Consider the following 16,211-nt stretch of genomic DNA (forward strand, 5'->3'; position numbering starts at 1 on the left):
CACCAGTTAAAATACACTTAATGTTATCCCTTTCTTCCATATGTGCACGTCGTTACAAGTAGGTCTAAGAAATAGGTCTTCTGTTTAATTCATTATCAGGCTAATATAGTTTTCAAACTGTTTATTATTTAACGGCTAAACACGAGAAGGTAACGAAATAACCACGTCAACTTCGTCAATTTATTATTTAATCCTACGATAGATTGAAACAATCAAAAAATCCTGCAGTACGAAAACGCCGGATAGGAGAGCTAAAGAGAAATTAAGAAACAAGATCATTCGATCCACGAAAAATTGTCACTAAATGCGATGATAATTTCATTATAATTCAACTCACGTTTCTTGGAATCCTTTTCACATGGGCACCTCGTTAGAAATAAATTGGAAACGTGAATTTCCTGATAAATAAGTAAAATGAAGCAATGTGACGAGGAATTTAGATTGGCTTGAACCGGAACTTTGACACAGCTATACCACGGGAAAATGCTTCTACAATTGAGTTTCTTAGCACCTCGCCTCGGATCCATGTGCTAATGCTGTAATCAAAAAGAACCTAAAGAATTGCTAATTACGGCCATTTATAGCCAGTTCAATGTCACGGGTTTTTTTTACATCTTAATTGGTTGATTACAGAGGTTGATTGCGATGGCTTGATTCGACTAATTGTTCAGCCGACCCCGCCTTTCTAACCCGGACACACAGCAGAAGCCAAATGCTTTTCATTTGGGCCACTGTCACACCATTGAGTGAAGTGAAAAGGCAACAATTATGGCACGATACTACAATGCCTTTTCAATCAAATCCCTGTTAATTGATTTAATGCTGTTAAAGGACTCTTACACAAAGCCTGATATTGGCAGCGAGAGAAAACGAATAAATGTAACTTGCCTGTGCGTCGTGGAGACAGAGAAGTCAGTTGATCGAGCAAACCCGCTGAGTTACAGAATAATAACCGTGGAATTATTCTATACAAGACCGCAAACACACATGGATTCCGACCAACCTAGCGCGGGGTTTTCCATCTCAAATTTGTTGGGATTTGACAGAATATCTGAGCCCCATAACAATAATCAACAGCAGAACCTTTCCGAAAAAACAGGTAAGTCAGAACGTACGCTTCTAAATTTTGATCAATAGCACCAAGGTATTTATTGTTTGATTGTCAGTTATCCGTCCGATGTTCTTTTACCACCGGTTTCTCGATTATTTTTTATTATTTCAACTCTTGCTTGAACGCGGAAAAACGCGGGACTGAAATATGTTGGCTTCGTAAGGACGGAAATGTTCAACTCCACGAAAGCAACTCATTGAAACCTGAAAGACTAACACGTAAATATAATTTTAAAAGAAAGCATTCTCTGTTCATCAACCTTTTTAAAGTCATACTTTTATATACAGAAGGCAATTTTTTTTCGCTTCGCGTCAACTAGGGACAATAGGTTACGAAATGGCTACAACAAAGTAGTTATGTGTATATTCCAAGAGAATTCAGCAAAAAACGTGACACGAGAAAAACATAAAATAAACCGAGAGAAGGCCCACAAAATTATCGGATACTCTCAGTCTGTATAATGAATCCAGAGAAAGTGTTGAATTAACATTGTTTTGGTCCTTTTTCTTTGTTATCAGGAAAGATATAATTCGTTTAAATTCGCTTGTCAGCTCAATGGCTTTCTCACAAACCATTCCGTTCTTCAAGCTTGTGCGCTTCGCTGCTGACTTTGCCATTGAAATCGTTGATTTGAACTCTACTACACAACAAAATAATTGTCGAGTTAAAGAAAGGACTGAGCTAGAAAGAGAGTTAAATGCAACAGATTGCTTTGAAAATTTTTTGTAAAGAATAGACTGAATATAACGGACAGTAACAACGTGTTGCTGATCCAACATCGAGAACTGTTTCGCCTTGATTCTGAACAGGTAAAATAAAACACGTCTTTACAAAGATGTGCCGTTTAAATGTGTTTCGATTTAAGTCTTGGGATTTAATTAAACTCTTTCGCTTTCGGTTTTCGAGTCTCAGTTTTCACAATTTTTACACCTTTCTTGGGAAGCATTTCTTGAGAAAGCAATGCCAAGATGTCAAAAGTTTGAGTAATTCGCCAAATTAACGCCCTTTGTAATACGTTGCTATACTATAAAACTGATTCTGTGCAAATTGGTACAATTTCTACAAAATCTTTTGAAGAATTACGCGATTAATATTTCAGTCTCAATGAACTTTCTAGTCAGTTATTTTGTGCAAGGTCCGGTTCAAATAATTATTCTTTAGGTTATTTATCTTTTAGATATTACCTCATCATTTGGGCGGGACTAATTAGCCTAAAGTTCTCTCGGGGGAATTTAATGAAAAAACAATTCATAAAAGGAAATCAAGAGGTTAACAGCTACAGAACGCCAAAAGCTGTTCTTGCATTTATTATCAGCTCGTAAAAGACACTGAAATCGTTTTAGCCCTAAAACTATGTTTTAGCTTAAGCAGGTTGAAACAAGGCAGGCTTTCTGCATAAATTATATCAGATACGAAGTGGTAAACATTTGTATGTGGAATTGATTTCGTTGCCGTAACTAACATTGCGATGACTTGTAGAGGAAAAAAAATTAATTGGTTAAAAACTTTTATTTATGTCTAACGTCTTGAGTACTTTCTCCACCTTTTCATTTCCTAATTGTTTCCTTTTGCTATTTTGCGTTTGCTCAATCAAGGCGAACAAAATGTAACTTCCACTGTCATGGGGGAAAGTAATTACTCGAGGAAAGTATTATCATTTCAAATGCTGAAAGATTGGGACAACTTCACTGATTTGTTTTGTTAACTGGAATTTAAAACGGTTCACTGAAAACGCGAGATCCTGTTTTGGTCATAATTAGGGTATCGATTTTGATCATTTTGATCTCAAAAAGGGTATGGTTTTTTTAGTGGAAGTTGCTTTTTCATTATTATTGATAAGACCATCAACAAGAGCCTTTCACAATGCCTTTAAAATCAGTCTGAACTAGGTAACTAATCATGAGACAGGTCTGAAACAGGGTATTGATTCAAGGGTCAGGTCTTAAATAGAGTATCGATATTTCGGTCAGGTTAACGTAGGAAAAATCACAGATTTTGGTGCGAAATGGGGTGAGGGTACTGGCAAGCGGACCGCACAGCCCCAGCTGATTTTTCTGGGAGTACCCCTCGGGCATTATAGCAACAATTTTGGTAGGTCAGTTAGAAGAGTAATAGTAATATCCCGCTCATATCAACAGACAAAGAAGGAAAAAACAGCAAGACCACACAAAAGAAATCCGAGAAAGAAAGGCCTTCAAAAAGAACGAAGAGGAACATAGGAGATGACAGTGAAAAGCGCTACCGAGCGACATTTGACAAGTCACAGATCTACGAGATGGAAAGAGCGTTTCTCCTTAACCACTACCCTGATGTAGCGGCGAGATCTGAACTGTCTAACAGCACTGGATTGTCAGAAGCACAGGTTCAGGTAAGCACTGCACTAGGTGCAAAGGTCAGAAGTGAAAAGCTCATGCGAACATGCGAATTAAGAAGGAGTAGTTTACTGTTTTTTATCTATTTATTACAATTTTATGACAACAAATTAACAAACATAGGAATGCCATAGGGATATGGTCCGTAAAAGAGTCATAGACCACATACTTTGACAGACCACCTACATTATTTTAAATATCTAAAAAATATATTCAAATAGATGTATAGCTGGTTTTCACATGACGTCACCTAAATTCGAACCACAAAACTATTGATCTACCTGAGATTTTACTCAAATGATGTATAAGAGCAGCTGAAACTAATATTCATACAAATTTTCGCTCCGAATGGGTTCTTGGTTTTGTGATACACTACGCTTGAATTTCTAAGCTTTTGCGTGACGCGGCATTTACATGACGGCCTGGAGAGCTGTCATGCTGGTTAAAAAAGTGACTTATTTCGGGGAACTTGGCTATCTGAACAGTTCATGTCTTAGAAAAAGTATTATTTTAATGTTTTAGAGTTCCTCGAGGGATAAATTCACGCTTTTGTAGCAAAACTCAGGGACAGATGTTTCTGTTGGTTTCCGGCCGCCATGTTGGTGCCCATACGGATGGGCACCAGCATGGCGTCTCCATACAAATCTCTATAAATTTGGGTAAAAAATTTCTCCGCATATCTCGCATAAGAAAAATTGCTGTGACCAGAATTTTGGCGAGAGTCTTTGCATATTTACCTTCTTTCATTTCCCAGATTGTGGACTTTATCTATGGACCGGTTTTGATTTTGATTTTGATCTATTTTCAATTGCGTGACAATGAAAACCAGCAATTCTATAAGCCAACCAGTTCAGTAGGTAATCTTTAATCTTCAATCTTTAAAAATTCCTCCAAACACGGCGAAAATTCATCAGTATTTACAGATTCAATGAATATATTTATATCTATACTAAAACTATTTTATGAATTCAAGATTGGGTATCCATTAAGAAGCTCCTTACACTACGCTTAAAACTTGAAGTACTATGACGAAACTCTTTCAACAAATTGTACTGTTCTGAAAATTCATATAAAAACTGAATCTGTGGTTTGGTCCTCACAGATATGGTTCCAAAACAGGAGAGCCAAATGGCGCAAACAACAACAGAAACGTCGCCATGACTTACCAACAATCTTTGGATTGGGATATCCCAGTCATCTGGCTCGCTTTTGCGGCGGCTTTGAACCTTACACCTTGTTCCCGTACGAGTATTACAACACCGACTTCTGGACATGCGCACGACAGCAAGTCGCAGCGCTTCATTCCGCCTCAATGCCAAGTGCAGCCACACCGGTAGTGCCCAGTCCAGAAGGATCATGCTCGCCCAAGTCTACCGACTCCACTGGTTCTGGCTCGGAGGATTTCAAGGCCGCGGGAGAGAATTTAGAAATCCGAAACGATTCAAGTCTGCTGTCACTGCGGTTGAAGGCCAAAGAGTATATTGCTTCTATGGAACTCGAGTCTTAGAAACTTGAAAGACAACGAAAGAAATCAATTTTCTCCTGAATGCTCGCTGTTAGCACACAAGAGCGAACAAACAAGAGGGAACGTCTCATTTTTCGCCTGATTTAGATCTTGGGGTCAACAATCTGAAAAGACTTTGCAAACGACCTAGAAAGCGACATGCAAAAGAGATGCTATAAAAATCGTTAACCTACATGTAGTTTGGGGCTAGCTGAAAGCAGCTTTAGCTTTAGTGAGCTTGATGAAAAATTAACTCGTTTTTAAGAGCTTTTAACTCAAGATTTTAGTTTCATGCAAAGAAAACAAGCTGATCACGTTTGGTATAATGCATTGTAAATTGTAGTATTGACATTTTATAGAAACATTACTACTCAGAGTGTATTTTGTGCTTCAGAGAAATTTAATAAATATATATAAAGACATAATTTATAGTACTTCTCTTTCCCCGATTTTGTTTGTTTGTTTGTTTTTAACAGTGTAAGGCTACAACAGGGGCAAGCCTGCACCTTTCCAGACAGGTTCTGGGATTGGCTAAAAAAACAATAGAAGGCATAATGACACAATGGCCATGTCACCGAAAACAATAGCAGCTGCGGGATAAGAGAACGAATCAAAATACAGGTCTGGAAGAGGTGCTGGACTACTGTACAACAGAGACATCATGAAAGACTTTGTTATACCACGTTATAAAAAAAAAGAAAAGAGTAAATGATTTACATGGAAAGACCAGCTTGTATAGAATGGTTTCAAATTTAGCTCTCATATAAAGTAGAAAAGAAAGCACTTTCATCTGGCTGGCAAATCACAACTAAGCCCAGAAAAACATTATGGACCAATAACAGCGAAACGCGCGAAAAAACGTGCAACCAGTGCCAAGCGCGGGAAAAACTGCAACTTGTGCCAATGCGGGGAAACGTGCATCCAGTAACAAGCGCGGGAAAACACGCGAAAAACAAATTGCCCTTTTTTTTGATATACAAACTTGTATAAAACTGAGAGCCTGAAAGAGAAGTCGTCTGAGAAAGAAAAGAGAGAAATTAGAAAGAGAAATAAGTGGCCGGAAAAATCCTCCCACAGATTAAATAGACTGACCCGCGGTCTTCGTCAAACGTTGCTTAGGAACGGGACATCCTCCTTGCAAAACACGTGTCTGCTCGTACTTTCTTGATTACATAATGATAAGAATCAGAACCTCACTGGTGAGTGTTCCCATAACAGAATATCTCTCTTCCGACTCTTATTTATGGAAATATTCAGTTGTCATCCTTCTGCGTGGAAGCAAATTTAGAGTTGACTTGCCCCACCACACATACGATCGCCGCTACTTTTGAGAACTCTAAAATTGACAAGAAAACCGCAGAGCATTTATTTTTTTTTTACCACGGTACAAGTGATCATGACCTTCGCGACGGTTTGAAAATATCCGGCTATCTTACGCTTAACTCGAAGTTTCCACGCACCCAAACATCACGAACTTCTGTTCAGTATAGCATACTCTGTGTAAACACGATAATTTTTGGTTTTTCTAAGAACAAACTTCATACGCGTTTATGTTTATATAGCTTAATGCAAACAAATTCAATGCAAAGAAAACACTCGACTAAGTTTGGCAGAATGTGCAGGGTCCTCTTAATCGGCAAGCCGAAGGTGAGCTTGAAGAAAATGTTACCGAGAAGTAAAAAACATCACCGATCAGTGCTGGAGTTTTTTTTAAGAAAGAAACTGAATTACTTGCGAGATGTTGCAGTAGAAAATCTTGATAACGGAAACATTTAGCAAAAGCAGGAAATTGTAAATGTGCTGATTAGAAGTTTAAAGTAACCCGATTAAGGCAGCTTACAGATGAATTCTCTAATCGGGTTAAGCTGGGGTAATTACAGACACTTGCGAATTACAATTTTGTAACACATATGCTGACTATTTATGACCTGACCCAGTTGCCGTAAACATCATTTGTGAAGGGCTTTTGTTGACTGTCTTATCGATAATGATGAAAAACTAGCTCTTCTAAAAACATACCCAATTCAAGACCAGAGTGCAAAAACTATACACTATCTAAGACCAAAATGGCCAAAATCGATATCGTACTTATGACCAAAATGGATGAAATACCATACCCTTTGGCGCCGCACATACTTGCAAAGCCCATATAAGGGAGTACACCCCGTCCTCCCCGATGCTGATCAAAAACAGAGATGTGCGATCTGAAGAAAATTCCGCCCAACACCCGGACGAACAATCAGCTGTTTCATAATAATTACGACAAAATCCTCATGCAGATTTACTTTATCGATGTCATGATGGAATAAACACTTTGGCAACTTCTGCTGTGAGAACTATAGCTGCACATTTTACAAGCAACGTCAAACGTGTTGCAGCGAAGCTTTGCTCTGAAGTTTGACAGTAATATATGGCGACGCAAAACTTGAAAAAGTGTCGCACCACAATTTCACTGAAGTTTGTTCATATTACCACAGGAAGCCCAGACTCTTGTACTGTTTGTGGAATTAAATTATAAACAACCACGCCAAAATGTTTATGTAATAGTTGATGTCGTTAATGTTTTGCCTTGATATCATTACTATCAGAGGTGCCATCCGCTTTAAAAGAATGCCGTTTAAACCAGCCAGGATAAACAAGGAGATATTCAGCTAAAGGCATGCAGGCTTTGTTTTACAATATTTTATTCTTTTAAAACGCCATTTGAACCATAACTCTGAGATAACGGCTCCCATGCAGCCATGATGGCAAGCGAACTAGATGAGAAACGCAGCAAAATAGACCAAATATTGACCGGGAGAAAAAAAAAATAAGACCATGGTAATAAGGAGTAAGAATATTATTTTGTACTTTTCCATAAATAGTTTGGCTCGGCTGTTGATAAATTAACCCCACAAAGGCAGTACGTCTGGACTACCTGTTGTATTACGATTCATTTCTGTCCTCGCCGGATACAGCTGTATCTTCATGGCCAGGTGAGTGGTGGTCAGTGCTGTTTTAGGAAACTTAAACCATTTCTGAGAGATTTTTGGTGAGCCTATCGTATTGTAAGGGGAGACGGGGTGGCGTAGTAATGTGAACGCTTGCCACCAACGTGGCCCAGGTTCTATTAGCTACAGCTACAGTCAGCTCAAAAGTCGATGACACTACCTTGTACAGTCAAGAGAAACACTTTGTTTTCGTTTACAGCAAAGAGTTAGTCTCCTCTGTTGTTGTTGTTTAATCTTGAGAAGCTGCGGGGTTGGAGGGGATAACCCAGTAAGAACAGTTACAGTATGAATCAGGTCGACGTCTAGAAGTTTTTTTGATGTTTTCCGCGCGAAGATAATCCGAGGGATTAACAATCATGTTTGTTTCCCCGCCAAGGCCGGCAAAAATCCCGAGCTCGTCAAGTTCAAGGCTGAGAACACTGACGAATTATGATTTTTCCAGTTTTCCCAAGGATACTTAATGCTTTAAGGAAAATATATGAACATAAACAAGGGAAAGCTAAAGATTACCGTGGTTTTAGACGTCCCACCTAAGCTCCTGATGCCCTCAAATTGCTTTAGACAGCGTTCACACAACGCTGAAGGAATTTGAAAACACGGCTTTATTTCTACGGTTAGGCCTGCCATCCACACTAATCCGTCACGAAAACGGAGCTTTTCGAAAACGCTCTTCAAAGGAAGAGGAATTTGAAAACGCTGGCCTTGCGTTTTCGTTTGGACTGAATTCATTTTGAAAACGAAGCTTTTCGAAAACGACTCGGATAAGGTCACGATAAGCATGTGCTTTCCCTTGAGCACCGAGGTTTTTTCAAACACAAATCCAAAATGAACGGTGATTGTTGCGTTTTTAAATTCCCCGTGCGTAGTGTGGACGAAAAACATTTGATACGTATTCACAGTGAAACCTCCGTTTTCAAACTCTTCCGGCGTACTGTGGAAGTAACACATATAAGCTAGACGACCTAGACGGTTCAACGGCGTAAGCCCGACAGAAAGCCTCGTACTATAATGAAAATAAGTTGCTGACTTGCGGTTAAAGTACACAAAACTTCAAATGTCGTGATAGGAAGAACTCTAACCTGTCTAACGGCTGAAATTTCTTTGTAGAAAATAAAAACAAACTAACTAAACCATTTCATGTCACATTATGAACCATTCCTTTTTCAATTTTTTCAAGACATTCTTCACATTCTTCCAAGTATCTTAAAACTGTCGGTGTCTTAAAACGAGATTATCGACACAGAGAGGGAAGTCTTTTAATCTCAGCCTGACTGGCATCACAGCTTCAATCACTGAGCTTTCGTTATGCATATGAACGCCGCGATATTTCACCTTGCCGCACTTCTGACTTTATCAGTAGCATTTAAGTTGCAAGTTCTTGGTTCTTCTTAAAAGGAAACTCCTAAGTTGTTAAGAAAATTTAAGAGCTAGGAAAATCTTGAGCTATTTATATTAAAGTATTTTAAGAATCAAAGTCATGTAAGAGTTTGATAACAAGAATCACAAACGGCTTATGTGGTATTTTCCATATGAGAAATCTATACCATTAAATAACTGACCTCGAACCCTTTTAGTGTGACCTTTTTCTACAACATACATAAAATTGAAAGAGATGCCAAAATTCTACGTGAAGATCCCTATCGTTGCCTGTCGATTTAATATTCTAGAATATTATGACAAAGTTATGCAAGGCAATAATGTTTGCGTTGCTTTAGGCTCTCTTTTAAATCTATCAAGCTTTGTGTGCTTCGTTTCCGAATCAGCACTCCATGTGGCTCGATATGAATTGAATTCAATGCACCTTTATTTCAAAATATAATTACATTTTTATTTTATTTCCACCTGCCTCTTGGGTGGTTTACAATTCGTGGCGAAGGCGCTCTACACTGGCAAAGATATTTGGCTTTGAGCGTCTTGACGACCCAACCATATATGGAATATGCGTTACGGTGGTAGTCTTGAATCTCTGGTGAACTGAACATTAACGGTTATTAATCATTCACATGTCATCGCTTGTAACATTGTTTCCTGAACACGAGAATGAAACTTTAGAGTTTGGCTATATCGTTAGTCAAATAAAGATTTGTTTCAAGATAAGGTTATTGCTCTGAGCCGGCTTTATTGTGCGGTATTTCATCTCTAAAACTTTCCCCTCGAGCTATAAATGAAGAGTAAGACGTGAAACACAACAAATCTAAATGTACTTTTGTATTTTTTTCGCCCACAAATCGAGGAAATGATTTCAACGTTGGGGACAAAGCGATTTTTTAATTGCCTTGGCCAATATAGACAGTGTAAAATAGCCGGAATGAATGAGTATAAACCAGGAATTTGTCGCTCTTTATCTGTTTTTAAATACCATTCGCAGGTGTTGGATGTTAGATCTTTATCACAGCTCCCAAACGACTGCAAATGACCGTTGTTGATAGAGTAATAAGCGGTGTTGTGATCGAATTGACTGAGGTTTGCCCATCACAAAGAACTTCTCGTGTTTCGCACTCAAAAAGCCACTTCGAAAACAGAAGATCAAAGCTTGCCGAAAGAGCAAAATTCCACTGTTTGTACTTTGATACACAAAGAAGCCAAGCACTTTTCACCGTCAACTAAATGTTCTTTTGTGTTACAGATTGCAACGAATTGAAATCGTGAATACCCCAGAGAAAGAACTCTTGGTCCGTATATTTTTATCACGTAGTAAGATTTACAGCAAAATCACTGCACAATGCCCTGGAGATCATAAAATCATCTCTGCAGAAGGTGAAGTTTTCATTTAGGCCGTTGAAACTTACAGATTGGCTTTCCGTGTTACAACATCAAAGAGGGACTTAAAAGGTGTGCTTCAAGGACTCGGAAGAATCGAAATTTTATGCCTGGCGTGGGTATCATAAAGATCTGCGGACAAAAGAATATAATTATGTTATGGAAATAAGAAGCAATCCAGACGTTTCGAAGGCTTCACTATGCAGATTAGCAGAGGTTTATGCTGCCGCGGAAGACAGTGATCGAGACGCTGTGTTGAGAGAAGGTGGAAATATGGATGAACTAACGAGCAGCGAACAGGTCCATTTGGAAGAGACGAGAGCTCTCAGCGAATCGGACCCGGCGTTTCAACGTACAAATACCCTGAACAAAATGGGAAGAAGCTTCTCATTTGAATTGGAGGAAGACATGAATGAAAATATGTTCGTCAAGATTTCAGAAGCTTGCAAATCGGAAGCAGCTAGACAGAGCAGTTCGTTGTTAGAAGTCGCCGAAGGATTGTGTAACAGACAGTCGCCGACCTCACAGCGCAAAGGAAAAGTCTTCAAAAAACTTGCTCCAGAGGTCGAGAAACACTTGTTTAACGAAATGCAGCGGGATGTGTGTAAAAATATGTGGCAAGAGGCCAGAAAAAGGGTTTACGGTACACCGTCTAAAGGAACCGAAAAATCGACCGAAACAGTTAACCCTCCCGCAGGTCATGGTGTTTGATTTGACAGAATATTTACGAGGAACAGTGCTTAAGTCGAGATGGAGTTCGCCGGGATAATGTTGTATATTCGGAGATTCTGAATACAAAAGAGCGGATTCGGCGAAAGATAACTTGTGATAAGATCACTAGTTTACTCTACAACGGTATATTCGGAGGACAAGACAGTTGAAAAATATAACAAGGAGAGCAGCTAAGCTAAAGAGAGCTGCTGTTAGCGACGTAATAAATGTGGATGGTGTGTGGTCGCAAGAACACAACAAACAATCCTATATTTTGGAAATTACAGTCGGGCGCCGAGTAAAAGAGAATCATGTAGCAAGTCAACCAGCGAAGATGTCTGCAAAAAAATAATTTAAGACCTCCTGCACAATTTAGAAGTATCATTAAAAAGCGTCCTAAAATTTGTTGGAACACTGTTTGTAAATATTTTCTTACTCTTAAGGTGAATCTCATGTCAGACATATATTTGTTGACCCGCGCTTAAAGACCAATCTTTGTGAATAACCGTTATCTGAAAACAAGTCTAATCAGTTTTCCTGGCGATATAAATGCCAAAATTGTTACAGCATTCAAAGCTTTAGAATTTTAAAATGATGAACACAGTGCCGTGGAACATACGACCATGCTTCTACACACGATGTCGACCGGCTTTCTTGCGGTAACTGGTACAAGTTGTTAATTGATTTTCCAGGCTAGCTTTAGACGATGCATATTATTTCTCTCACGAAAACCTAACACCTAACAGCGCAAACTTAGCAGGTGGAGAAAAATAATAACAATAATAACAATAGCTGGACACAAATGGCAGAAAAAAAAGAAAAAAACATGCTTGTCAATACTGTACTACATTGGCCATCGTGAACGTCATTTTCGGTCGGCAGTTCAATATTCATAAATTTTCATTAAAACCTTTATCACAAAATCTTGCAGTTGCAATCTCCACTTTATAGCTATAAATAATAGTATTCTCATACCCAATGAACAGCATGACATTATGAAAAAATCGTCCGAAAAAAAATCAAATGCAGCTATAATGAAAATCGAGAAAAATATTGCTGATTTTCTTTCGCCGTTTGTGAAGATAATTTGCAATAAGGCGTGCGTATTTCGGTGGCTTTTCTATAGGCTTCTATTGGACGTATTCAGCGAATGTTGACAGCCGCTGACTTCTTCTCTTCTTGTTTCGCACTGGCGAAATAGCGACAGGTCACTCAAACGAAAAAAAAAAACTTAAAAAAAAACTTAAAAATAAAAACGTGTTGTTTTTATCTCGTTCCCAGGATTCTCTCTCGTCCTCCCTCGATCGAGAGAGAAAGAGAGAGGACCCTGAGAACGAGGTTGGTTGTCGTTAATTTTCGTCACCAGGGTGAACAACTCAACATAACAACATAACCGGAACATAATAATGGCATAAACCTAACGACATATGGAAGAAGTAGAAGTAACTGGAGTTTAGTTTCAGTTCCTCGGATGCTTGTCGCCTTATTTGATAGTAGTCAGGATCCTCTGAGCTTTACAGCTCAGATGGAATTAAATGCAGTTTGCTCATCACTAACTTAGGTGATACCAAGGTGTTTTTAGGTGTTTCTTCGTATGCTCAAGCTCTTTTCCAGTGAAAGGCGAAAAAGCCGGACGCACGAGAAGTGCACAGACGACCCTCGTGTGCTATTTTGAGCCCGGTCCTCAGTTGCCAAGCAAGCATGAGTTTAAGCATAAGCATAAAAGAAGCTTATGCGCTAGTGAAAACGGCCGAGACATAAGCATAAGCATATTAAAACCTTGCCTTCTTCTTATGCTTATGTTTATGCTTATGTTTGTGCTTATGTCGCTGTTATATCCAGTGAGGACATGTTGACATAAGCAGAAGCATAAACGAAAGACTTTCAGCCAATCAGCGAGCACTTCATGGTTAAGCCAACCATGTCCTCATTGGACATAACACCGACCTAAGCATAAACATAAGAACAAGAACGCTTATGCTATTATATCGCAGCCGTCCTCACCAGCGCATAAGCTTCTTATGCTTATGTTTGCGTCGCAAGTGAGGACAAGGGACGAAATGGGTTACGAAACTGAGAAGAGCCTGAGGAGTGTCACTATAATAGCTTCTAACCCCTCAGTAACAGACAACTTATTTGACAGCTTTAAAAATGCAGTGAAGTTGATCGAGCTAGAAACTGGCGATACAGAAATTAACGATAGGCCAAAAGACGATTTCTAGTATTTTCACATTCTTTCTTTGCGCAGTCGTATCAGCGACTGTCCTTCTATAGGCTCCAAAAAGTCACATGCTCCACGTCTTGGTATTTTAAAATGTTCGTTTAATCTGATAGCTGAGTAAACGACAAGGATGATTGAGGTGCATTTGTTTTTGACACTATCAATCCTAACATTCCTTCTCTGACACCACAATGGAATCTCTTCTATTTGTCATTTAAAATCCGCATTTGTTATTCAGTGTAAATTCAGCAGTTGAATGCTTTGTAGTAAGGGAATTCCCACATCATGAGCATCGTAAACGGCAAGAGAGAACATCTTTTGAAGCAACGAGTCGGAGAATTCTGAAAATGAGAAAGAAAAGGAATTGAATCAAAACCAAATCGAATTCTTGCAAAACGGCAACCTCATTCCCAGGGTCTCTCTCATCTTCCCACCCTACCGCGGGAAGATGAAAGATCCTGAGAACGAGCTTGGCAAAACGAATCTTAATTTACTTATTCAAGAAGACCAAACATAACAGCAACAAATCTCAGATTTAAAAAGGCAACTAGTCGGCATTTTATGTCAAAGGTTGTCAGGTGCAGGCGAGATAAAAGAAATCCTAATATTGACGCGTAAATTGAAGCTGTTCCAACAAGCAAGATCTTGATAAATGATAAATCAATGGGAGTTATATCAAATTTCGAAGACTAAAACTAGCTTCTTATCCATCCTTTTCAAAAACTCAAGCAGAGCCGTCTTGAGGGTTTTCAGCACGCTAGCTACTGTGTTAAGCGTTGAAGATGACTCAAAAATGGTTTAGTAACTTCATATTTCGTCAAACTTTACAAGGATGAAAATCCCCACAGCACAAAAATGTCAAGAGTATCAGTTGTCCTACAAAGACGTTGAAAGAATTTGTTCCCCTTTCGACTCAAAAGAAATCGGAATTGAATCTCAATGTTACGGAACGCAAAATATATGAAATTATTGATATTAAGGCAGAAATTTGAACCATGTGTTTACTGACCATTTCCCAAGACAATAAATTCGGGAATAAATTTTGCTGCTGTCAAAATCACGCCAGGCTCCGTCGAGTTAAGACAATCCATGTACGTGTCCACAAACTTGTGAGCAGTCCTACCAAGGAAACGAAAGCTGATATTATTATTTTAGCCACGTACAAAATAAACCAGTTAAACAAAACTAAACGAAAGTTAACGTACCCAGGATTTTCTCGAATGTGGCGCAGTAGAAGAGTGTGGGCCTGGGTCCTACAGGTATTCGTTACGTCAGAGAGAAGACGAACCAAGTGAGGCTAAAAAAATGGCAAAAAAATATATATATATTGTTACCAAACAGTATATTCTAACACGTAATAAAACAAGGAGAGATTTATTCTTCTCAACAATGATTGCCGACGGCTGTCATACTTGCTGACTGAAAAGAGCTTGCGATGGAAGCTAACAAGAGGTAACAACTTCAAATAAAAATGACATTAAAACTGTTTTAAGCTATTAACACCCAATGGTCCCCATTTAAGAAGTATCAGTCACTTCTACTTTAACCTGATTTGTACGAGATGCGTTTACAATCGAGGGAGCGCTTCAGTCTTATACATCCAACGCCTTACACTTCGTCAACGAGAGCAACTTCCCCACAATGGCCTCGTCATCCAGCTTTTTTGGTACTGGATATTGGAAAAACAAAAGAAAAAAAAAGGATTCTTCCTCAAAATTCAAGAGGGCTTCAAACACTCAGACTTACCACAAAATGATCTAAAATGTCCACTCGGCGCTTGGACGTTTCGTCTAAATCTACAAGAACTTTCGACACGTCTGTAATGCAAAAATAAAAGAGGAGTATACGGTAGTCTGAATTCAAACTGATACCTTTCCCTTTTAAAAAAACAAGAGCCTGTTCATTTCTTTGACATAAGAGAAGGCAAGTAGAATTTGGTGGGGGGCGGGGGGAGGGGTGGAGAAGAGGGGTACAATGGGGGAACAAAAGATAATAACCTGTGGAGAATTCAAGCTCTGATCACAAAATTATGAGATTTTAATTTCAAAGTGTGTATTGCAGAAAATGTGCAGGGGACTACACATTTTCTGCCTTTCTGATCATATTTGGGCATGCATGCATACTTTTCCCTAATTAAAAATAAGTCGGCCATGTTGTAAGTCAAGTGTTCGAAATCCCGCTCTCTGATTGGTCCATTAAAAATACTCGATTCTGATTGGTCAGGGGCCGGTTGCTCGACTATTAAAATACATGGCACTACTGTACCTTCTACTGGTTGTCCGGGAGCAAGCCGCTGCACAAAAGGAGCGAGCTGTGCTGATGACCACATGGTGTTCTCAGGTGGTGTAATGACGGACCGGACCGTCGGTTTTGTACTTGTGGGAGCTCCGTCAGCTGAGGGGCCTTCGACGGTTGCGTTTTCGTTCAAGGGATCATCTGAGTGCGGTGTCGATGACAGAGAGATTGCGCTTACAACACATTGAAGGGAAGGGAGGGCGGGGAAATCTTGCAACAATTCCCTGAGGACAAAAATCATTTTAAA

The 16,211-nt window shown here is 39.1% G+C and overlaps 2 protein-coding genes across 3 annotated transcripts in view; one reads left to right on the plus strand and one right to left on the minus strand.

Annotated features, from left to right (window-relative positions):
• The first annotated feature begins 2,966 nt into the window (after positions 1-2,966).
• Positions 2,967-5,426, plus strand: LOC145490795 (uncharacterized). Its single transcript, XM_081469890.1, has 2 exons — positions 2,967-3,479; positions 4,586-5,426. The coding sequence occupies exons 1-2, from the start codon at positions 3,387-3,389 to the stop codon at positions 4,988-4,990; spliced, it is 498 nt and encodes a 165-aa protein (XP_081326016.1). The 5' UTR covers positions 2,967-3,386; the 3' UTR covers positions 4,991-5,426.
• A 6,490-nt stretch (positions 5,427-11,916) lies between these two features.
• Positions 11,917-16,211, minus strand: part of LOC145489109 (integrator complex subunit 1-like) — a 36,392-nt gene continuing 32,097 nt past the window's right edge. The window contains exons 50-54 of one of the 2 annotated variants that reach the window (XM_081468015.1): positions 15,935-16,188; positions 15,416-15,486; positions 14,875-14,966; positions 14,679-14,788; positions 11,917-14,010 (exon numbers count right to left, since the gene is read on the minus strand). In XM_081468015.1, the coding sequence (XP_081324141.1) occupies positions 13,904-14,010; positions 14,679-14,788; positions 14,875-14,966; positions 15,416-15,486; positions 15,935-16,188 (634 nt within the window). In that variant the 3' untranslated portion in view covers positions 11,917-13,903. The remainder of the gene's footprint in view (positions 14,011-14,678; positions 14,789-14,874; positions 14,967-15,415; positions 15,487-15,934; positions 16,189-16,211) is intronic. The other variant, XM_081468016.1, reaches the window with a different exon arrangement.

The sequence above is a fragment of the Orbicella franksi genome, chromosome 6, assembly GCF_964199315.1.
Source record: "Orbicella franksi chromosome 6, jaOrbFran1.1, whole genome shotgun sequence".
Taxonomy (NCBI): Eukaryota; Metazoa; Cnidaria; class Anthozoa; order Scleractinia; family Merulinidae; genus Orbicella; species Orbicella franksi.

Bases quoted from the DNA above. Each gene is read 5' to 3' on its own strand.
- LOC145490795 (XM_081469890.1), top strand. From the start codon at position 3,387: ATGGAAAGAGCGTTTCTCCTTAACCACTACCCTGATGTAGCGGCGAGA. The intron at 3,480-4,585 runs GTAAGCACTGCA...TGGTCCTCACAG, and splicing joins TGTCAGAAGCACAGGTTCAG to ATATGGTTCCAAAACAGGAG.